At 34.7% G+C, this 25400-nt stretch overlaps 1 protein-coding gene across 1 annotated transcript; it reads right to left on the reverse strand.

The window, feature by feature from the left end:
- Positions 1–25400, reverse strand: LOC150095482 (hormone receptor 4-like). Its single transcript, XM_090410690.1, has 6 exons — positions 24073–25400; positions 13454–13602; positions 11685–11746; positions 6856–7254; positions 2872–3172; positions 1–212 (listed from the first exon to the last, which is right to left on the reverse strand). Exons 1-6 carry the CDS (start codon positions 25398–25400, stop codon positions 1–3), a joined length of 2451 nt encoding a protein of 816 aa, XP_090266816.1.

A 25400-nucleotide genomic window follows, 5' to 3' on the forward strand; every position in this document is an offset into this window, starting at 1 on the left:
CTATCTGCTAATACTTGTGTTTAGCAGGAAGGGAACGTAGAACATCTTCGTTTGTACCATGAGGGCTGCTGCTGCTTGAATCTCGGGAAGTCGAGCCAGCAGCTCGCTCATGCGATTAGTCTGTTGAGGAAATCTGTTTTCGACAAACACCCGTAATGCCGCTAGATAGCGCTCCTGGATAGCCTCGATGTCTCGCTTACCTTGATAACTCTCTGGAAAAATAAATAAAATGAAAACACAAATGAACTTAATAAAAAGGACATTACACTTGAAGTATTTTTATTAATTTACAATAATTGCAAATATATGGTAGTCTTCTGACACTTTTCTAGAAATAAAAATGCTTATTATGCCAAGATATAGATGGCTATTATAAGAAAATTTCTAAGATGAATTCAAATTAAATGTTTGCAAAATTTTTCTTACAATGGCCATATGTTGCAAAATAAACATTTTTATTTCTAGAAGCAGAAGGAAGTATGAGTCATTTAAGTTCAAAGCTAAATAAAGACAACATTAAGAGTAGTTGGCTCATGGCCGATCCGTGATGTCACACGGAGTGGTACCCAGTAGGTATGGCGAATTTCTTTTTATTATTTTTTAGTTCATACATACTTTTTTGGCAGAGTGACAATTAGTGCTTTCAGTAACAAACCCCAAAATGTTCATTCGCATGATAGATTTACCACCATCTATGTATTCACACCGAACCTCATTTCTGGGTTTAACCACTCATATACCAAGTAATCTACTAGGATAACATTTTAACTCGTTTCAGTTCAAATCTGAAAGACAAAATAGTCAGATGTGAATACTTCTTAAGTCAAAGAGATAATTTTCGTACCCAACTGTTTCCCAGAAAGGCGCTGTTTTAAACTTCCATTTCCCAGTTTTTTTACGCACCTAGTCGGCTTTCAAAAAAATATTCTTTAGATAAGCATTTCAATTAAATGAACATGAATGGTGTTTATAAAAACAAAACAGAAGACTACAGTGTTTTAGTAATGCAATCTTTACACATAAACGAGTTCTTTCAATTTCTTCAGAATATTTCGATCTTCCTATGATTTATCAAAATGGTCATTATGTATTTCCTTACTGATCCTTCTTAATTGAAATATTATTTTAGTATCACCTTTATTGTTGTTGAAAAAATCTTGTTAGTGATATTTTTATTATTGCACACTCTTGAAAATCAGCTAAGCCAAAAAATATACTTAAAAATGCACTTGAAGTAAAAAATATTTTGGGGAAAATATTTTATACGTAAACATGAAGTCCAGTCGATTTCCAAAGTAACTATACCGAACGTATTCAAAAAAACACTTCAATTATCGAAGTGTTGTTTTGAATATGTTTGGTATAATAGAATTATGAATTGCTACTTCATACTTCAAATATAATCCAACTCTGATAAGTAACATCTTATTAGAAATGTTTATTTAATACCAAATAAAATTAACATTCAGTTCCGAAAACAAAAACTGCGTAGATATTGTCTCTGAAAGTTTAGAAAACTTGCAATCTGCAAGATTTATTTTTGCGTATTTTGTATTTTCATGTTAATTGCTTCGATATAATCAAGGACAAGTAGATAACAAATTTTACAAGAAGTCTCAGTACTGGTTCTCAACTCATCGGAACAGCGGTGTTAGGGGTTGGTTTACGATTTTTGATATGACAGGATATCCATTCTGGGAAAGTATAATTAATTTTAACGAAGAGATCATAGTTAGAGGGAACCGATGACATAATGAAAAGGTCCTTTCGGAGAAGCATTTCAGTCCCCCATGGTTACACCATGGCTTCATACCTTATCATGAATCACAATGACAATGGTTAGAATGTAAAAAAAAAAAATGTCTCTGCTTGGCACACAATTTAGGTCGCTAGTGATGCTGAATGAATCTGCAATGACGCGTCAACTGTTGCATCTTGGGATGCAGTATGAAAAAAGAAGAAGAAAGTAAGAAAGAAAGAAAGAAAATCTTTACACTCATAGGCAATGATAATTTCCATTACATCTATGCATGTCTATCTAGAATTTTTTTTTTTTCATTGAGAGTATTGATTAACACCACTCGCCGTTTTGAGTGTTTTTTAGATGCGGTTCCTATGACTGAGTCCAGTTGTCTATCTTAAGTAAGGTTGCGACCTTAATCTATGAGCATGATCTAATTTTGTGAACAGTTCTAAACTGAACAGCTGTAGTAAAAGATTGTCATTAGTACAAACGGAAATCATAGAGCAAGTTGTGTACATGTGATTTTTATAAATATCATATATACACAAACTGCTCTGTGGTCTGCTATTCCTGTTTTTACTAATGGAAGTTTTATACTACAGACTATTCAGTTTAGAATTTATAAAAATATGATTCAGGAATATTAACTAAGGTCTTTATAAGCAGTAGAATGCGCCCTTTTCATAACTTTTTATTATTATTATTTATTTTCGAATCGGCACAGTCTTGTGTATGTTATTGGCCGCAGTGAATGCTACCGATCGTTATTTTGTAATCCAGGAAGACAGAAAAGGAAACAAGGTCAGTCCATTTCCTAGTAAATAAAATCTTGAAAGTGTCGCAACACCGCACGTCGCTGAGGGGTGTCGTCATCTGACGCATGCATATATTCAAAGAACTCTCGGGGAAAGGGGATATTTACGGAAAAGAATTTTTAGTCCTCTCATACCGGAAAGCGAGGGCGTTAAAATTTAACACTTCTTGAAACCTAAAGTAACATTGTTGTTTCTTTATATGTTTTCTTGTGTACACTACTATCTAGGTGCACTTCGAGAAAATTAAATGCCAAAGAAATACAAAAACATTAAAATACAAAAAGATAACGACCACAGTTTCGATTATCTTACCTTGATTTAGCATAGTGACAACTTTAAGGCATACGTACTCCTCGATACAAAGTCGTAACCTCCGGAAGGAAGCTGTAAGCTGAGTGATAAGTTCCACTAGCGGTCCAACTTCCGTCCTTAGTTGATCCAAGGTAATGGGACCATTTACCATAGTGCACAAACAGTTATGAAGTGTACATAAACACATCCCCACTTCTTGCTGCAGGTCCATGTCAGTATCCCCCAAAGTGGCTCCACTGTGAATGGCCAAGTAGGCACATGTTGTAAGAACTAGAAGCTCATGCCACTTATGAGTTAGTAGCTTGGGAAAATAAAATAAATTATTATGAGTTTAAATATATGAAGAACAAATAGCTATAATAATGGCTATTTGATACAATAAAATAAGAGGTAATATGACTAGGCAGGAAAAAAAACTCGAATGTTCCGTATTTTGTTTGTTTTTTGTAGAATGCTGAATTTGTAGCATCAACAGATTTAAATAAATTCAATAATGGATATGATCATTAAGAAAGAAAGCTTGTCCAAATGCATTCAATTTGTAAACTATTTTATTTTTAACGATCACAAACTTTTCTATGCTTTCTCCCTTTGCTGCCAGCTTGCATTTCCTCAGCTAACATGAATTGTTCGTTCATGGGAGAGAACAACGATGCTTTAGCCAGCAGGTCAAGGGTACTTGACTTCCTTTTACTGCAGAATAATCCTCGTCCTTGTTTCTTAATTGCAGCACGATTTTAGCCTAGTTTCCAAAATTTAGCTAACAGCCACTTTGGCTATATAAAGATTCGTTAACTTAAAATAAATAATTAATTTTACTGTGATTTCGATTAAGTTTCCTTAAGTTAGTTACAAAAAAAGTAGAAAAGTAGTTTCATATTAAGTCTACCATGGGTTATTATACTTGACTCATTCTGCTGACTTTTGCAATATATAAATTGTGAGTGTGTGTGTTCCAGAGAATGAGATCTGATAGCGAAACATTTTTTTATTTTTAATAAACTGGGAAAAGAGTCATAAGAGCGTTAGTAACACATCATTTTTTAAAGTAATTGCGATCACAGTTCTATCATTTTTTTTTTTTTTGTTGTTGTTGTTTATTTAAATGACAATTGCTACTACCAAATATTCCTTATTTTTTAGAGGAATTCAACTGAAAATTGATTTTATTTTTGAAAATTTTTATAGATTGTGTAGGTTGTCCCACTTATAAAATTTCTAAATTTTTATCAAATTTACTCACTTCTTCAACTAGAAGAACTGATACTTATATAAAAAATACTTTGGATTTCAAAAATAAAATTTCTTATCTTCATTTGGACGTTTCGGATATTATGATTAGTTTAGATGTTGTTTCATTATTTACTAATATTCCTTTATCTGACAGCATTGAATTACTGCAGCAAGAATTTCCTTCAGACATTGTAAAAATATTTGATTTTGTAATACATTCTGGCTATTTTTCCTTTAAAAACAAGTTATATCAACAAATCGAAGGAACAGCAATCTCCTGTTATCGCCAACTTCTTTATGGATCACTTTGAACAACGTATTTCTGACAACATTTCTCCTAAACTTACTCATTGGTTCAGATATGTAGATGACATTTTTGCTATCTGGAATGGCTCTTCTGATAAACTACAAAAGTTTCCCTCTAAATTAAATGCACTTCATCCAAAGATCCAGTTCACCCTAGAAGTAGAATTAAATAAGCAGTTAGCCTTTTTAGATCTTTTAATTTTTCGCCAACCAAATAGTAACCTACATTTCTCAGTCTATAGGAAGAACACTCATACAGGCCATTATATCCATGCTGAATCTCATCACCATCCCAGTCAAAAGGCAGGAACTATTAAAACACTGGTTCATCGGGCCCACTCCTTTTGTTCTTCAGACGATCTATTACAGAAAGAATTGCAATATATTATTTCCTCGTTTTTATCTAATGGATATAAAAATTCCTTCATCAAAATAGCTTTTAGTAGTTTTAATATGTCTTCCTCTTCAAATACAGAAGAAATAACGCGTATTCCTATCCCTTATGTGCAAGGCATTAATGAACGCATGGCAAAAGTTTTAAAACCACAAAATATTTTTGTTGCCTTTCGACCATTCAGAAAAATCTCCACCTTTCTCACTTCTCCAAAAGGACAAGCTTCCACATCCCAGTTATCCAGGCGTCTACCAGATTCCTTGCTCTTGTGGATTATCTTATTTCAGACAAACAGGAAGATCTGCCTTTATTCGGCTAGAAGAACACCAGTCTTATATTCAATACCTTGAACCTAAACAGTCTGGACTTGCAGAACATGCCATAAACACTAGACATAGAATTCATTGGAACAAGACAAGATTCCTTCACAAAAGTCGGTTCCTCATGGAACGGCATTATAAAGAAACATGTGAAACTTTACTTCACTCCCCTAACTTAAACAGATCCGATGGTTTACGTCTATCTCCTTTGTGGGAGATAGTACTTTATAAATCAGCTAATCTTTCCTAACTTTTTAATTGTGTGTGTATATATATATATATATATATTTTTTTTTTTTTTAAGTTACGAAATTTATTGACCTTTTTAGCTATCTTACATTAGCTACTTAGGTTGCGCCTTTTGGAATTGTCATTTATTGTTTAATTAGCTTTATACATGTACTGAAGATGCCTGTGATACTCAGGCGAAAATTCTACTAATAAATAATATTTTACTTGAGTTAATTCCGTTATTATAATTTTAATTATAATTATCCTTCATTATTAGTCTGTCACTCTGCCTACTTACAAAGTATCATTAAACTCTAAACTTGCCTAGTTGAATGGACAGTTCAAATGAAGTTTGTGTTATCACAATTAAAGTAAAAGGAATTTCACTGGTTTTGTGGAAACCATAAATGGGACATGAAACAATCCTTAAATAATTTCGTAAAATATAAAATATTGTACGAAGTTGTTTCGGGATTGTTACAGCGAACTAGAGGGCTGGATGTTTTTTTAAATTAAAAAACCTGAAATACAAAAAGAAATCGTTTAGATCAAGGTCCAGTTGTGTAACGTTCTTTCATTATGCGTGATCATTTTTTGCGGGTTGCAGAATTGTGTTTACTAATACAAAGGAAGTGATTCAATAAGGGATGCAACAAGAGTAATGCTACCAGGCATCAAATGGTAACATCAAACCTATGCGTCCTCTGATTGGATTCAATGATTTGATATGGTTTAGTACTATTTTTCGTGGTAGTATTAAGAAAACAAAATGAGTTTTCAAATCTCTTCTCATGCCTCCTTACATCTCCTAGTCTTTCTACAATAAATTTAAAGCAACGATGAAAAGAAAAGCAATCGATTATATTTTTGTATTAAATAATTTCATCGTACAGAGGTTTTCTAGCAACCATATTTTCGATGTTATTGCTTAGAAACTGATCCAAGGAATTCTTTCCATTTTCCGCTTGCGTGTTAGGCTCGTAGGTCTGTCTCTACTAAGTAACTTGGAACCTTGTAAACCTAATTAATTATCTGATAGAATAAAGATCCAGTAGATTATTGCGACCGGTATGTCTATTTTGTGTAATGAAAAATCCGAATTTCCAGGAGGAAAAATCCTGCCAACTTCACATGAGGTTATAGGGTTCCGAAACCTCGGAAGCTTACCTTCATCTGAAAAGCCCGGACAAAGATTCTTCACATCCTAGACTGGATTCAAAAACAGGTCTTTCCAATCAATAGGCATCGTCGAAACAGACTTTGCTAAGGAGGCGCTAGAAAGATCCTTTTAGATGCTTTTATGAGCATAAAAACACTTCGTAAAAGGTTTGATAGTCATTGTAAAACTATTTTTTGATTTCTTTCTTTCTTATTTTTTAAGAAAGAAATTAACTTGGTACATGTTCAATGTTGCGACGCATTTAATCATTATTAATAGTATTAATCGTCGATAGTATAACTACTCTAGTAATTTTTATAAGATATATTGCAAATTCGTACCTGGGTATGGACATCCACTGGAAGTTCGGCATAGAAAGGTAGCCTTTTAGTCCAGTTCACCAACCTGAAGACAATATCATCTCCAATTTGACAAAGCTTATCGCTGAGGTCAGCTTTAGACAAAAGGTCCTTAGATTCCTTTTGAGGACTTTCCTCGCAGTCTATCAACTGCGAGATGATGGCCGCAGCTTGCTCTGGAGTAAACTGGCGATCTCTGGAACTCGTGACCCAGCTCTCTAACCGGTGTCGCAAATGTATAACATCGGAAGGATTGGTCAGGGCTGTCTTTAAGATTTGTCCATTAGCCCAGTCTTGAGGAGAATATCGAATTGCTGGCAGTTTCGGTTGATCTCGTATCTGTCCATTCTTCTGGCTTTTCGGGCGCTTCTTGTACTTCACCTGACGTAATAAAATGAAAACATTCAGACAAATTCATATAGTGATGATATGTATTCATTATACATAATAATAATAATAATAATAATAATAATAATAATAATAATAACCCCAAGGAACTAGGCCTTGTAGCGCGGGGGTGGGATTTACGCTTCAATGATGTTGGAAGCTATGCTAGCAGTAGCTTAGCCAGCAGCAGCAGCAGGGCCACCCTAGTTAGGCAGGTCTCAACTGAGGAACCAGCTAACAGTGTTCCATCTCCCATATTAATGGTGAAAAGCAAGAAGAAATCCATACCAGATCAGTCGACGTCCTGATCAAGGACTGTGTCAGATGTTGTGGATTCTGGACATCAGGAGATAAGTGGGATACAGCATTCAATACTCCTTGCTGGATGACCAGGGCAAGAAGCTGAATAGTGACTGGAAGAAACCAGGCGTAAAAAATAAACTGCAGAAGAAAACAAAGAAGTTGTAAAATGATTTTACAGATGAATGCTAGAAAAACGGGGTTTTTTTTAGAAAACCTATGCACGGGATTTGGAAACAAAGAAACCAGATTTATTCTAGCATCTCAACAAATTTTGAACAAACTAATGCAATCAAAGCAAATTTTAGAACATCAGTTATAACAGCAAATGCAGACTAGGTGATCAGAAAGATGAAATTGTAGAACATATGATTAGTGCATGCAGTAAGATAACCTAAACGGATTATGAATACAGCCATGATCAAGTGGCCAAAATACTTCATTATCATGTATGCAAAAAAATATTCCTCAAAAAATATACTTCTGATAACTCGTTGCAACATAAAATAGACACTAATGTAAAACGAAACAGCAAAATTTCTCTGGGTGTAGGATCATTCTTGCCAAAGAACAAATCTGATCATCTCGAACCACTTTTCCTTAAAATGTACAAGAAGCTTAATTCAGTCAGCTTCTACAATCCGTCACGACCTCAACAGCATGCCTAACACAGGAGATAACACAGACATTCGAAATTGGCATCCAATCTACCTGATCAATGCAAACTGCAAAATCATTTCCAAAGTTACTCCAAACCGACTAAATTCCGCACAGCCTGAAGTCATTGGCTAATATTGGCCAAGCTTGTTCTTTCCCAGGAAGATCAATACATATACCTACATCTAACAAGATCTCATCCACATTGCAAAGTCAAAATGAAAATCTAGCACTCATTTACGAAGTTCTCAGGGCATTTTGGATAACACTTTCTAACACTCTAGAGGGATCAAGCAAGGATGTTCTTCTTCTGGACAACTATACACACTATACACTGAAACTTTCTTAAAAAAATTACTACACATTATAATCTCCAAACGAACCACAATGGCACAACACCTTACCAATTCTAACTTCTTACCTAACCGCAAATTCCAAGTTACAGAATTGGTTCTAATTATCTTCAGCAATGTCCCAGGCACCCTGGTGCAATTACAGGTGCTAGACATCACAAGACATAGGTGATAATCGCTTTGTTTGCAGGATAAATCAGATATGTGTGCTCCAAAAGCTTTTAAGACATACATTAGAAAAGAGGCAAAGGATAACTGAATGACATAGAAGATCGATGTTTTGGTAAAAAAGGGAACATTACAGTTCAGGATCACTTTTAGCTATCTTTCAGCTACCTGAAGTGCATGGTCATCGGCAATCCAGGAATATCATCAGTTGGATTCCACTCTTCGATGAATTTGGCTACGTTCTTTTTTTTTTTGTGATATTGATATTCTAGGATGAGACTGATGTGTAGTTTTCTGTGTACTTTCCACGTGAGGATTTCCTCCCACTTGGTGATTGACTGGTGATATTTCACAAGTGTTTAAGGCAGAAGCTGGACGACTGCCTCGGCACAGATGAAGATAGGAATAGTTCTTGACGGGCATAGTGTTGATCATAATGGGAAAAATAAAGGATCTTTCGAAGTTCAATAAATGGCTTTTTGTGGGTGGCCGGCTTGCTGAAGCTACGATTTTGAAAACAGAAGAGCTGACTGGCTTCTCAAAAGTTGATATTTCCCAGGTATTTAATCAGCGAAGAAATTTTGCATGTCTAAGAGGCGTTCCTTAGAGAGTGTCAGGAACTAGATCGTCATCGTCTGAGAAGGCTTGCGTGGACAAATAGACCCTTCTGTGGGCAACAATTGACCGCAGTATTGACTAAAGGCAGTTCCTGACCCTATCTCACAAACTATGAGCAAGGAATTGAAGGGGATCAGCATTGGCAGATGCATGCCTATAAGGAAACCACTGATATCTGCGGAAAACCGAAATGTTCGTGTGCAGTGCTGTCAGGAACACCTTGACTGGAACCTTTGAAAAAGGTCATGGGGTCCAACGAGTCACGGCACACCTCGTTCGGTACCAATGGTAGCAGAGAGTTTTGCGGGAGCCCCATGAAGCAATGAACCAACTTGACTTGTAAACACAACTCAAGATTCTGGAGGTGGTGTCTGGAGTGGGGCATGTTCTATTGGTAAGGAATGGGTCTTCTGATATTGCTCATATACGTATCCAAGTCTATCCTTCAATGTTGAATTTTTATCCAGCAGGTGACGGTTGTTTCACGAACAGGGAAGATTGTGGAAGTCGCTGTTCACTGCGCAAGAATTGTTCAGCGGTGGTTCAGTAAGCATGAGAGCGACTTTCACTATCTTCCCTGGAAGACGGTAGAAGCCCCGATGTGAACCCGATTGAGAGTGTATGGAACATGTTAGAGAGACAGATCCGGGAGCAAAGTCCACTTCCATGAAATCTGAGCCAGTTAAAGGACTGTCTAGTGAACGCTTGGTACGTTGAAGACGTAGATGCAATCCAATACCTTGTAGAATCAATTCCAAACCGCATATGTGCAGTACTTCTGGCTAAAGGAAGTCGAACACGGTATTAAATAAAAGTTAATAATTCAGTGGCGGTATGTGTAGAATCAGACTCATCATATTCATTGATAACGAATGCAACATCTGTAACGTGGAGCATTTGCTACATGTGTTCGAGTATACCAGATCAGATTATTAACATTTAATATAATGTAGAATTTTGGAAACGACTGTTAGCAAACATTTACGATCGAGACCAAATTTTTACAATAGGAACTGATATCTTTTTCATGACAGTGTTCCTTCAGCTGTGCCTACAAAAAAAAAAAAAAAAAAGAAAAACAGAAAAAAAGCATGAATAGCAGCAATATAAATCAACTACCCATCTATTTCCCTGACTATACCTTCACGAGACTTCTTTTTGTTTTCGGATCAAATAATGAAACTAGAGATAAGCAGGTCTGAAGAGCCATTAAAATTAGTCTACTGGCTAATTTTAATGGTGCGGTTAGTCCAGTGACTATGCGCATCGCAACCATATGCCTGGGGAAGGAGTGTCCTGGGTTCGATTCCCGTAGGTGACGTGAGGAGCTGAAGGATCTTCCTCAGCCATAGCCAAGTTAGCCGGTCTTGAGCGTAGACAGTAGGGTTTTCCCCCAGTTTGTCCCGGGGTTTTTCATCCCGCAAAGCAGACAAACCGGCCTTGAGAACTCAACACTGCGGACATAGGATACACCGGGTGTACGGCTGACCATCTTATCCTGTGAACGGTTTGAGGTCCGATGATTAATAAAGCCTCGACACCGCAAGGTAAAAGAGGAGAAAAGGAAGATGAGATGAGATACAGATTGAACTTATTATTCCAAAATTACTTGAAATTTTTGGAAAATAATTGTATCAGTTTTCATCATCATTTGTATCATCTTCAAATTCCTAATACCTTCAGAGGATGTACAAGATATTATGATAATATTAATATCAATAGTACTAATATCCTTTCATGAATTTATAATTTTTCAATAGCACGAATTATGAAGAAAATAAGAAATGGCATAATTTTTAATTCGTTTAATATTGCAAGATTTTAGACACATTCATAGGATTAATGAAATATGAAATGAATAAAATAAATCCTCTACCGCATTTTTATTTTTCAAGGGAAGTAAACAGCTTTTAGCCTACTTTATTTTATTTATTTATTTAGAAATCTATAGCACCCATCTCCACTCCTTGTGTTCACCAAAAACTGAACTCGTGGCCACCGATGATTTCATAAGAATCTGGTGTGTGTGTGTGTGTGTGTGTGTGTGTGTGTGTGTGTGTGTGTGTAACATAAGTTTTCGGTTATCAAAACCTGACCGTTTAATTTTCACTCATACCTGACATTTGAATCCAGGACTTTATTTTGATCTTTTCAATTTTTTTAATGTATCCTACCTTCTTTGAGGGTCAATACAAGTCTCCCACTTGTAGTTATAACCTATTCATCTATCTCTTTTCTACCATTTTCAGGTAGGCAATATTCACTGTTAAAGCTTATACATTTGTGAGAATTCATACACCTAATTTCAAATGTATGGCATTTTCTTACCTTGTACAGATTATAGACAGCTCCAGAATTTCGTCCTCCGGGCATCCTGTCTTCTCGAACAGCTGTTAAATTAAAAATAATATCTGTAATGGAGTTACTGTAATCTTTATTTACCTTAAATTGAATGAAATAAATTTTTTTTTCTGAAATGAAGTGAGTATCTGTACTCTAATTCCGTAGTAAATAATCCAGTTTAGTTATTTCACAGAGTTAAAAATTTAAGATATTTGAGATGCTACGAAGTAGCTGAATGTTGTGTTTTTAGAGCGTGGGTTGTAATGAATATGTTGGCTGAATTGGGCTATTACATATATATTTTTTATTTCAGTGCTACGTTATTCTCGTTATTATTTTTATTGCTTTCTAACTGTGGCGCTACTGTTTCATCTACGCCATTTATTCTCTATGGTGAGATAAACAGTTATCGAGAGAAGATTTGTTGATTGCTTATACTAATAGCAAATTTAGGTTAATAATAATATTAGACTCTTCTATTATAGTATATCTTTGTTTGTAAAATGGTAAGTTTTTTTTTCTTCATAAATTGTTTACGACAATTTTGATTGAGTAGTTTGGAAGCACAGTTAAAGCAGCTAAGTTTTAAAGAATGTGTCTAATCCGTTTTGTTAGGATAAAAGATTTCAGGATTTTTTTTTTCGGTAAATTCCTACAATCATCGTGTGAGACCAACTAACACGTATTTATTCGGAACGCTCTTAGCTTTCACCTTTAACACATTTACATTTTGCTTTATTTTAGTATGAAAGAATGAATACGTTTTGTACTAATGTCGTGTTGGGAATTCATGTCTCAAAAAATAATATGCGCAAAATAATTCTAATCTTCAGTATAACCATCTTTAGATTGCTTAATAACATTCCATTATTTGGCAATTCGCACAAGAGAGGGGTGGTAATTAATATCTTCCACGCTATGATTTCACTTCAGAACTTAAGTAAAAATAAGTTATTCTGGCAACATAAGAACAGATTGGTTGATAAAATTAACTGCTTAGACAACTTAAGCTCTGATACTTCCTTTGAGTTCAGCTAACTCACTATCAAATTGAACGAACCCCATACAGGTTCCTCGCTCCAAGACGATTTAAACTTAGTTTAAGAAATTTAAAGATTTATATATTTAAACCCAGTTAATACAGTGCGATCTCTAATAAAATTATGAAGGTAGCATTTATGCATAAAAGTAAAAATTAAGAATCGTATAAATTGAGTTACTTAAAAGGTATATCTGTCGAATCTGTTTAAGGAAATGAATGTAGAATTAAAAATAAAGTGAAATAAGTAGAATATTTCAACGAATAAGAATTGTTGTGATATGATTAAGAAACAGTGTGAACATTTGAAAACAAACTTACTACAGTTTAATGTTTGGTATGTTGTTATTTCTGATTCTCTGTTTTGTGAAGGTAAAATTTTGAGTTTTTATCGCCGCTTTCGTATGAGACCATCTAACTCACTATGATAGCTCTACGGAAACACAATATTTTCTAATCCCTTCATTAAAAAAAATTAAAAAAATTAAAAATTAAAAAATAATAATAAAGGAGGCTGGAATCTATCGAATTTTTCCCCAAAAAGCATCCCCTCAGCGTCATTTTAAAAAATAAAAGAAAAAAAGACCCTGTACTAGCTCAGACTATCAACAATTAATTGAGCCAAGCAGAGTAGCTTGTTTCTGTAAATTTATTACTGACAGTACAACTACAACACGCACGCACACACACAGAGTAGAACTCTGAAACCACTCACCTGCTAAGACCATTCCTTGGCGCAGACACTTCTGGAAACGGCAATACTGGCACCTGTTTCTCTGTGCTTTGGTGATTTCACAGTTTCCGTCGGCGACACACGTGTACACTCTCTTGTTCTGAACCGTTCGCTTGAAGAAACCTTTACACCTGAAAAATGTAAAAACAGTGGGCGAGACGAGCTGTAAGGGAGGCAGGTTTGTTGATAAGTGGTGTTGGAGAAGAAGATGAAAGTGTAAGCCAAGTTAGTACGAAAGCTGGTGAAACATGCGGTCCATTTTCAGACAAAATATTAAAAATCTAGAATATTAGGCTCCTTTTTGACTAGTCAAGTCGATAAAGAAGTGGTATCTTGAAATAAGAAAAAGAAGGGAAGAAAGGAATAGAAAATTGTTTGTAAATTCAACAGATTAGTAATTAAGAGCACTGGAAGCATTTAATTCTAAAGATTAGTAACAGACACAGAAGTAATAGTGTAAATATTGAATATTCTATTATGTAAACATTTTGAATGTGAATAGTCAGAATAGAAAGAATACTCCATTGCATTATCAGATAAAATACTAATAGTGACAAATTATAAACGATTTTTCCCAAATGATCTAATACCGAAATGTGAAATTCTAATCTCTCTCTAATAGTTTGGTCGCAAGTGCATTCCTTCTCTTTCGAGTGTCTTGCGATCCACATCAGTAATTTAATGCAGAAATAAGTAAAGTGAACTGGAAGGCAGATTGTGAATTTAACCTTTAATTTAAACAACAGATAATTTGATCATGGAAGTATGAACTTGAAATGTCAGGAACCAAAAACAAACTGGAACGAGGTGCTTTTTAAGCAGAATTATAGCTATTCAAAGTCTGCAATTATATCAAGCAGTAAGGACCACGAGTTGAGTATACTGTCATGTGCAGTAGAAAACAGTTTAATTTCCCAGTATAGCACAAGTTATCAGAAAAATTTTTTGGTAGGGGGAATGCTATAGTTAACCAATTATTTAAAGATGAGCCAGCCAATTAAGATAATTTGTATATGTATAAACTGGAATAAAGACTAAGGAATGATGCATCCAAACAAAAGGAAGAATACGAACAAAATCTAAGAACGGAACTTTAACACTGCAAAGGAGATCAAGCTAGCTAGCTAGTTAGCTAGAGAGGGAGGGAGAGAGAGATTTCTTCAATGAAATTAAAAGACCAATGCCAGCCTTGTTGGTAGATTGAATGGTATCTCGGCTTACTAACCAACAACTCGTAGGTTTGAATCCCACAGTAACAAAGCGGTCGAATTCCATTTATGTGTGGGTGGTTTTTACGCCATGGTGTTGTAATCATTGCCTTGTTTATTGGATACCCTGAAGTGGTTTGATAAAAGTACCATGCTTGAATTCTAGAGCAGGATTCCTGGCTTATCTAACCATGGCTTACTCACCACAGTCTAAATATGCTTATTAGGACATCGGTTTTACGTGAGTGGGATTAACATTAAAAGTATGGCATTTGGGATATTTCCAAGATAGGAAAGTTTCTTTGTCAAAACTTTCTTCTATTTTGTTAATAATGTCCTTCACAAATCTAACTTTAGAAATAGCCAATGTTTGCTTCACTCCACCTACCAACGTAAAAAATAAATATAGCAATAATGGTTTAGTTCTCTCCCTCCCTTATAAAGGAATATATTCTTTCTTTACTTCTTTCCCTGCACTTTTTAATTCACTTTGACAAAACAAAAGTCATTTTTAATATAGTCAAAATCAATTTAGTGCTTAAAAGCTTTCAATTACATTTTCAATTACTTTCAATTTTATCACCGGTTTCCTCAAATTTTAGTCTTCTATTAGAAGTTGATCAAGTCAATTATATGTTGCACAGCTGGAGAGAGAGAGCGAGAGAGAGATCCATAAAAACACAGATTTGTTTCGTTTCTCTTGCTTCATAAAATGTTTTTTCTTTTACTTGTAGATACCTCTAGTGTGCTAACTGATCTGTATCAGTTATCAAGAGCCTTTTGCTATTTTGTAAACGTGCAAGGTATTAACAAAGAAACGAAATACTTAAAGAAAAAATTACACAAATATATAAAAGAAATTTTTGAAAAAATGCGTGATTTTGATATCTCTTTTAGAGCATCCAGAGCTCATTAGAAAAATAATTTGCAATGATCCGAAGTTTAATAGAATAATTTCTTTAAGGATAATATCGTAGATCCAAAAATTAGAATCAACAAATAGCATATGTTGTGGTCCCCTTCAGATATTGACATATGGTTGAGCGGTATATATTATTTTTGCACCATCAGAACGTTTTCCTTTATATTTCTGTATATATTTTATTTTGTGTAATAAATAATTACCATTGAATTGTATGTCATGAAAAATGTTTAATATCCTAAACCAATCGTATTTCAAAATGGGTGTTTACTAATATTCATAACTTTGAGCTCGAAGGAACGCTACCGTATATTAGTTTTTAGACTTTAAAAATTTTCAATTAAATCCTATGGAGTAGTAGGAAATAAATACAATTGTATTTTATTACTTTATATGTAACTTCGGTTTGTGTTCTATTGTGTAATGCAAAGAGATAAAATACATAGAGTAGTGGAGTACTTTATTACACTAAACATTTATGCAGTTCTTTTTTGTTGCTCAGATTTTGAAGGAACGCTTCCACTACAGCATTGAGTAAGATAATGTCCAGAAAATCTGAATCTCAATGAGTAGAGTAAATGTGTGCTCTGACTGATTTATAGATGCCAACAACGTTTTCACATTACTCATACTATTCAAAGGCTGTTCAAAGTAAGCTCATTTCTTATGTTGATTAACGCCAGCACAGGAGATTTAATGCCGTAAGTTAATCCTTTTGTCATAGAGTAAATTGTTTATATAATGTCGTGTTTCGAAATTAGAAAAGAAATATATAAACAGATGCCTTATAAGGAATTTCGTTTTTTTTAAAATATAAATTAAGAAATCATTATACTTGTCAAATTAACTTAATATGGCATTTCGGTGTATAAATTATGCTGATATATATATTCACTTTGAGCCGACCAAAGCAAAGCTAGTAAAGCAAAACATAAAGTATTTGGTGAAATTAATTGGCATACTGAAGCAGAATAAATATTTTATATTCATTATTTTTCTAGTTTTACTATCAAATTAATTCGTGATAAATGTTTTTACTTTATGCATCCGCAGCTTATTTCATTATCAGCGTTCTTGAAGGGCATTAAATTATTCCAGCTATTATTATAGGTAAGCGGGTATCCTACTCTGTAGACAAGCATACTGGTAGTATCCCACCTGGTTATGATAATCGTACATAAACTGGATTTTTTATGAATATATGAGAATAAAAATCACTTTTTCTTTTATTTATTTTGTTTTTATTCAGCTTAGCTTATGCTTTGTTATAATCATCGGCAACTTGGATAACCATTTTTCGCACGCGCAGAAATCAGGAAATTTCCTGAATTTCTGAAATTTATTTCTGAATTTAAAAGGAAAAAAAATGTTCCGCTAAAGGACGCCTTTGAAATATCTGTGTATTTAATTTATACAGCACATCATGTTTTTTTTTTATGTTTAAATACTCTCTCTCTCTCTCTGTGTGTGTGTGTGTGTGTGTGTGTGTGTGTGTGTGTGTGTGTGTGTGATTATAGGATAGGCAATTTTTTTACTACTTCGTTACAGGTTACAGATCATAAAATTCTTTCCCTGCCTTCTACATGAAAAGATCTCTCTATAATTAGAACAAATTAATTTAGGAGGAAAAATTTTCCAGACAGAAAAATAAATTTCTTTAACTACCAGGGGACAAAATAATCATTTTGTTAATTCTGAACTGCATAATGTGAAAATTATTTACGAAATGAAAATGAATGAAAACAGAAAATGTAGTTGATATAGTGCCTTTTAAAATAACTTTAATTCAAACAATATATAATTTAATAAATATTTTTAAATAAAATAAAGCATGCAGAAACCAAAGAAAGTTTTAAGTTAAAAAGAAGTAATTAAAATCAAAATAGTACAAAGATAACAAATGCAACCTGAGAAATAAATTAGTCTAACCAAATGTTTCCAATAGCTTACATGTTCCTCCCAAATAAAAAAAAACAGAACACTATCGTATTTTTGTTATTCATTTACCATTATTGAATACATGAATGCTGATGACCGTAGGGTGACCAAGCAATTCTTGTGGATCTTAAAAAATATAATGCAGTGAAATTTGATAGAATTTGTAAAGAAATGTTGCTTCTTATGATATATAGGTGATATCGCAGTTTCAGCAAATTATTTCATTATTCTAAACTATGCCCCGAGCTGTATATGCTGTTTGATTTACAAAACTGTGTTCAAACTGACTCGAATTGCATATTATAGTTCACTGGGTTTTTTTTTTCTTTCCTTTCCATTGCACTTTTTTCATACCCGTATATGTCTCATATCTCCGTAGAAGAGCTTTACTACTGAATGTCTTCAGTGGTAAAGCTCTTATAAAAGTTCCTCTGATGAGATTCGAACATGGGTCTTCCCATTGGAAGGCAAATGTTGCAGAACCTCGCGAATGCGCTACGAAAACGCTTTCTAATTGTGAAGCAGAAGTAGATGTATAGTACGGGAAAAAATTTGCTACCTTATTGAGAAAAATGTATACACCGGAGATATTCTTTCCTTTTAATCGAATGAAGATCAAAATTACAGGACAGTATCACACGAACGGGCAAATGCCCCAATGGTTTAGGATTCAGGTCAAGATACTTGACCTGAATATCCATGAGAGGTTCTGTCCTATGGCTACGTGCATTGGGATACAGCATAATAGGCCGGGTGTTCAACAAATATCTTAGAAAAGCAGTTTAATATGCCAGATGGCATTAAAGATTGCGATCTGAGTTTCTTGATCAAACCATTGTTCTAATTTTGTTATTATGTTATACGCACACGCAGCTCAGACTGTTGGCAATTTAACCGTGGTGTGCCACTATTATTTTTTCTTCACTCTCCTTACATATATTATACTATGCATATAATTTATAATATATCTATTTGCATGTACAGAACTGATTACTTAAAATGTAAATAAATCTAATTCACTCTGTAAACCTATTAATTTATTTTCTCATTATTTGCACCAGTGATAAAATAGTTTATACTATAAAGTTAATAATACACTTTTCTTGTCTGTGCAGAACTGTTTACTTAAAATGCAACTAATTCATCCTATAAAACTCGATTTATACTCCTTATGTTTGCAACACTGACTAAATCTTTCTGTAACGTGATAACAATGCATAATTATAGCATAGAACTATACTACATTTATGTTTGTGCTTGAAACCTTGAAAGTATATAGTTTCCTTATTTCAATTATACATTTATATAAATGGTCAGGATCGATCTTTCCTTCTTTTTTAAATGAGTTGTTTGTTGAGATCAAATTACATAATTTAAGCAAAACATCGAATAACAGCTCTTATAATGGTATAACCTTCCACGTAATTTGAATGTTGCAAACAACTAATTGTGTTTCTAATTTATTAATACTATGTTTTAAAAATGTCTTGTGCATTTAATTTAATTACTAATTTTAATTACAATATTGAAAAGAGAATTACTGAGTAGATAACTTATCAAACCTCGGTTTCGATAATCCTCGATGTTGAGTGACTACTTTTGAGCTATGTGGGGTAAAGTGAAGGTTCATTTTTTTGTGGGGAGGATAATAAGGAATGGGAACTGAAGAAGTTGAATAGGATTTGGAATAATTAAGAAAAGTGAGGATATGGATAGAAAGGAGCCCCCCCCCCATTCCTCCTACACTAATCTTCTTATTCCATGTCCTCTGTTCCTTTCGCTATTTTAAATCCCAATCTGTTTCTTCACTTTCTTCCTACAAATTTCCCATTATACTCTTCATAGCTCTCAAAAGGTCTGCTATTATCAACATTAATGGATCAACCCGTCAACCAAGGTATAATTCACTATGTTCCAATGAATATAAAGATACGTTAGTAAACATCGAGCTCAGTTTGAACTAAAGTGGCAAGCGGAGCAGAACTTAATGAGTACAAAGGTAATTAGACTGTTGGATATTATATTACAAGGCTGGATATAAAACATATTTCTGAGACATTAAACTTTCGCAGCAAAGTAGGGGGCATTGTATGAAAATGGATATTGAGTGGAAATGTCAAAGGTCAAAGTAGAAACTCGTGTAAGAAAAGCAGCTTTTCTTACACGAGTAAGAAAAGCTGCTTTTCTTGCAAAATTACGCTGAACATTTCATATATTTTCTGACCGGTTTGCTTGTTTTGCGGGAATGAAAAAAAAAAAAAAAAGAAGAAGAAGAAGAAGAAGAACAGATCGAAGTATTTGCAGGGGTGAGTGCAGATGTGAGAAGGGTGCGCAGAGCGTTGTATGCAAAGGATTCTTTGCGCAAGTTGTCACTCATAAAGTGACTCCGTAGCCCAGTCGCTATTAATGATGCCCTTTGATTGGAAAGATCTGGGTTCGAGTTCTAGAATGTGAAGAACCTTCATAGAGATTTTAATCTGAAGTTAGTCTGATATAGAGGTGAAAGGGTTTCTTCACAGAAAGTTAGGTTTTTCATCCAGCTAAACAGGAAAACTGGCCAGAAGAACATACGCAATTTACAAACATAATATACTGACCTCGCAGCTTTAGTTGGTTTGGCCGTAAATAAAAAAAATAAATAAATAAACAAGCCGCACCCAAACCGATAATAATAAGACTTTTGTTTGGTTATAAAAATTACATCTGTGAGGTCAATGTATTATGCTGTACACTTCATGTATTTTCTGGCTGGTTTGGTTGTTTTGCCGGAATGAGGGAAAAAAGTCCGTTTCCGAGAGGAAAAACGTTTCCATCTCCGAACAAAACTGGCTAACTCACCCTCGATTGAGATACCCTTATAAACATCCCTCGCGTCCTAGACAGTATTCCAGTACTGAAGTTTTCCAACCGAAGCGAAAATATCGCCGCTGACTGAGGACTGCATTGTTAACTATAAAGCATAGCATTGAAAGTGTAATGTAATGTTTTGTGTAATGTAATCTTTACGTTTTGTGTGATGACGTTGCACTTCTTGCACCTATGGTCAGCGGTGGACAATATACCTAACTTGGTTTGAGAATAACTTTCGTATAATGGACTGTCTATAGCTTTTAAAGAGTCTTGCAAGAAAAGCAGCGCAGACATCTAGAAGAGAGATCTAAGCAAGTGCAGGGGTGAGTACATGATTGGAATGAAAACATGGATGAAATGGAATGCCATTTGTGAAATTCGTTGAGATTCTCATTACGTGTAAGACTCGAGACAGTTATGTGAAGTATACAGATTAATTTTCCATAAAGCCTGTTAAGAAGTGCATGGTAAGTTTATCACAAAAACTGAATGCTGCAGTACACCCTAAATGTGGACTTGTACCTCATTTAAAAGTAATGTTTTAAATCAGATTCTATATTTTTCTGACATTCTAATACTTTTGAAAACATATTACACCTTGTCTGTTTTCTTTCATTTGTTAAAAATGTAATCACTCTGGATAGGCCACTCTGAGACTATATCGTTGCTGATAACAAGTAACATATTTAGAGCACCTTGACTCATATAAAGTTCACATAACAATCGGCAAAAAGTAATGAAGACATGTTAGTTTAGAAAAGATGTCGGTTTATTCTTAACGCAGAGGGCAGAGACATGAACAAGCTAATCACTGAGAACGAAGCATGTTGAACTTTACTGACTTCGGCCGCGACCTTGGGTTAAGCGGAAGTCGATCAGTGTCACGGACTTCATAAATATCATTTCAGTTACAACAAAAGATGTAATATAAAATTTAGAGAGCACGAAAGTTACAGTAGCCGAATTTCAAATCCGTAAAAAATTATATGATTAGCATATTTGGAAGCTACAACTATAAATTATAGCAAAATTATTAAAACTAACATCATGTTGTTATGGTAACCTCATTTACCGATATCAAATCCCCACATCCATTTAAATTCTCTATAATATTTTTATAAATACGTTTTCATACTTGTAATTGTTACAAAACGTACTCATATTTTCAATTAGAACTCTTCTGTTTTTTCGAGACTCGTTGTTACCTAGCGGTAGATGCAATATGGGAATTTTTATGATACTCCAACCCCAACGAAAGATTGTAAAACTATAGTTGATTTGTGCCATGGGTGGGATAAGAAATGTTTTTCTTTTTATCATTTTTATATTGTTATATTGTGTTTTATTTTTTACATAATCCGGAAATCCTCCTCTAGAGACCAAACATCAACTTTCATAAGTTCTAGCCTTCAATAAACAGGTGGTTGGTTTCACACTGGGCAATGAAATTTATCTGTTACTTAAAGACAATCACAAACATCTATGCCCACAGCAGGAATCGAATCCCCAGCCTGTTGGTTGGAGTGATGATAAAATACCAGGCAGGTATGAATAACAGTACTAATTAGGTAATCGTATCGCCTCAGTGATTTAAAAAAAAAACGCATGAATGTTGCTTTTACAAGGTACAGAGCCCTTCTTGCGATTAGGATGGTCATGGTGCGAGATGAACATAGGAATACAAAAAGACGAGGACAACTCATGGAAATATAAATATAGAGCTCTTTTACCATGAAGCTGATAAATCATTAGTCGTAAAAGGTATGCTAGTTATTTCTATTTTATTCTAGAGATAAACAAGCAGACACTAGGAAGCATATCTTAGGCATTTATTTCAATCTTTATTTAGTACATTCCACTTTTTCATTTTTTATAGCTTAAATCCCTCTTCACTCCTATATACTCTCAAGATCTTATAGTTACATTTCTAGCGCGATCCTCGTCTATATCCTGTGTTCAGTACGCCTTATGATCCCACAACACAACTGCAAGGGTGCTGTGCAATAGCTAGAAAATAAAAGCAATATCCGTCGTCTTTAGAAAAATCTGAACCAATAACTTACCTAATTACTATTTTTATTCTTCTCCCTATTTTCAGTTATTTTATTCCTATATTTATATTTATTATTTTTATTGTTTTACTGTCTTTTTTTATTAATTTATTATTCATTTTTATTCTTTTCATCTTTATTTTTACTGATCCCACATGCACCTTCTACTAAGTAACTAACAAAGACACATGCAGTGCACGAACAATGAGGAGCTCTCTGCTACTTGTTCAGCATTAATCATTTCAGCAACAAGCAAAAGAATAAAATTCTGCACGCTACAACTTTATTTCATATCTAAAAGAGAATCATGATTTATATAATATTAATAAAATACGAACTGTTTGGTTCAACGCTATTGCTACTATCCATAAAAATATTTTTGCCAAAGGTGATTTAACTGAATAGAATTTCTTCTCATTTCTTATTTTCGAATTATTTATTTGTTTATTTATTTATTCATAATAATTCTTGACTCCAAAAATTTTAGATTATGTGGTTTTCTTAGTTATACAGAACCATTTGCCTTGAATTAATGCATATTTGTCCACATAACACATAATTCCACATAACACTATGACCCTTTCAAGAGCTTTTTGTAGTATTATTCTTATAGAAGTTTGGTTTAAATAAGCCAGTTTAAGAAATATTAAAATTTTTGTATGTTCGGAATCATCCGTCTCGTACATAAGCACAAAACCTTTTTTTTTTTAATCTGGACGCTTAAAATCACCGTGATCATCATAATTGTAGTTCCAGTTCCAATTACAGTTAGCTGCATTAGGAAACTGGCTGGCTGATTTAAGCTGCCATGAAAAGCTAAGAGATACTACTTCGCACTTTCTTCATGGTGATTGGTATTTCCAACACAAAATACCCTCAGTTGATAGGTTCATATATTCTAAAAGAAGAATAAATGAACATTTCTTGTAATCAGTTCATTTAGTAGTTTGGATCTCTATTATCATTGATCAACATAAGTATACTTCAACTATTCAGTCCTCCTTCTCCTCCATTCCCTTAAGGAACACTAACTACTTACTATAATAATAATAATAATAATAATAATAATAATAATAATAATAATAATAATAATAATAATAATGGAAAAAACTATACTCTCATGTTAGTTCCCTGACTACCTAATCCTGATCATTGTCCTTAAAAGGAGATTTTTCAAAACTTTATTATGTTCATAGTCTGAAATCTCATTCAGGTCATTAAGGGCTGACTCATTCTAACTTCCTAAGACTTTTTTTCCCTTTTTTTTTTCTTTTTTTCAGAGACGAAGAGAACCACAATTGCTCTTGAGTAGGTCAATGTAAACTGGGATATCACAGAGATTCAAACATCCTATGTACACATTAATGAACACCGATATGGCTACGACATAAACGAATTATATCGATATGTTTCTCTAGAACTAATATAAATCTAATGTAAAATTCTAATTGCTATTGCACTAGTATAAGTCTAATAATGAAATACAGTCGCTATTAAAACTCCAGGATCTAATAAGGTCTTTTATACTATATGCTATTATTTATCGATAAAAAAAGGATATAAATAGAAGATGGTCTCATCATCAACTTGTCTTCCTCCCCTTTCCCACATAAATTCTACACCTACACCTACCCTTCACAAGTGATGATTCCATAATGTAGTCCAGTGGCCTTGTCCTCACAGATCATACACACCATAGGCTGTTCCTCTTCCTCCTCTTCTCCACTAGGAACCACCACAATCCCTTCAGTGGAGGATGGGTTAGGTTCATCTCTCCGACTTCCCCCTGCCACAGTCAGATTGAGGGCCTGCAGGGCCTGACAGTCCGATTGATTTGAAGTCGACGAATTCTTTTCTGCTGGTGTCGACCAGAACTTTCTAGGCTCGGAAGGCGGCCTAGGGAAGAATTTTTGCAAGTCATTTGTCCTAGTATTAGTGGACAAGGAGGGATTCGTGTTATACAGAGTCTTACTCGAACTCGGTCCGTAGGGAAACACCGATGGGACGTCGGTTCGTCCCGACACGAAGATAGGTATTTTGATTCCAGACTTACTTAGTGTCCCATATTGGGAAAAGTTCGGAGGGGTGGTAGGTGGGGAAGTCACAGACATTAGGATGGAAAACTCATGAGAGCGAGGAGACATAGATCGACTGTTATTTCCTATTGTTGCCTGAGTGGGCGAAACTGGTGCACCGCTCCCTTGCTCATCACTGCTCGCACTAGTACATGTAGCTGTACTTTCTGGCTTTCGGCCCAGCGGGGACACTGTTGGACTGGAGCCGGTAGCCCACAACATTGTCTTTCCTGATACTGGTCCAGGGATATCACTAATGACCAGCGGCGGCCGATACTGGTTCACCAGTCTTTGAAGAGAAAGACTTTTTTCTTCTTCGTTTCTCCGGTATGTTGAATACGAAAATAGTTGAGGCGGCCGGATGTCTCTTTGCTGCCGTAAAGGGTTACTTAAGTCAAGACCCCCATCACCATTAGTCTGATCATCGCCAAATGATTCCTGCTTGATCGATTTTGACATTTCTTTCCCGCCCCCACCATCGAATACACTATTTCTTCTCTCGTGCTGAGGACTCTCCACTGACCTTTCCTCTTCTTTAATGGCATCCGAAATCTCACCGTCTATTTTGTGTCCATTCTTTTCCGGAGTGTGTTTCGGCTCACCCCCGTTCTTTAACATGTCGAACCCGGAATGCTCTCCGTACATATCAAGTTCCGATGGTGGTCTGTCATGGCCGGATTCTGGCGAATTTCCTGTTCCATCATCGGAAACTGATGCTTGGCTTGTCAAACACCCTCCTGATTCTCCATCTCGCAGTGGTGGCAATTCTGCACCACCGCCGCTCTCTGGAGACGACGTGTTGATATCGACACTCAACTCTCCGTCACTGCTGCATCTTGAATCAACCTTGCGTCTCTTCAATTTGATGTCGAGAAATAAACTCAT

Source organism: Typopeltis vanoorti, chromosome 20 (assembly GCF_054136105.1).
Source record: "Typopeltis vanoorti isolate ZY-2024b chromosome 20, IOZ_Tvanoo_1.0, whole genome shotgun sequence".
In the NCBI taxonomy this organism is placed as follows: domain Eukaryota; kingdom Metazoa; phylum Arthropoda; class Arachnida; order Uropygi; family Thelyphonidae; genus Typopeltis; species Typopeltis vanoorti.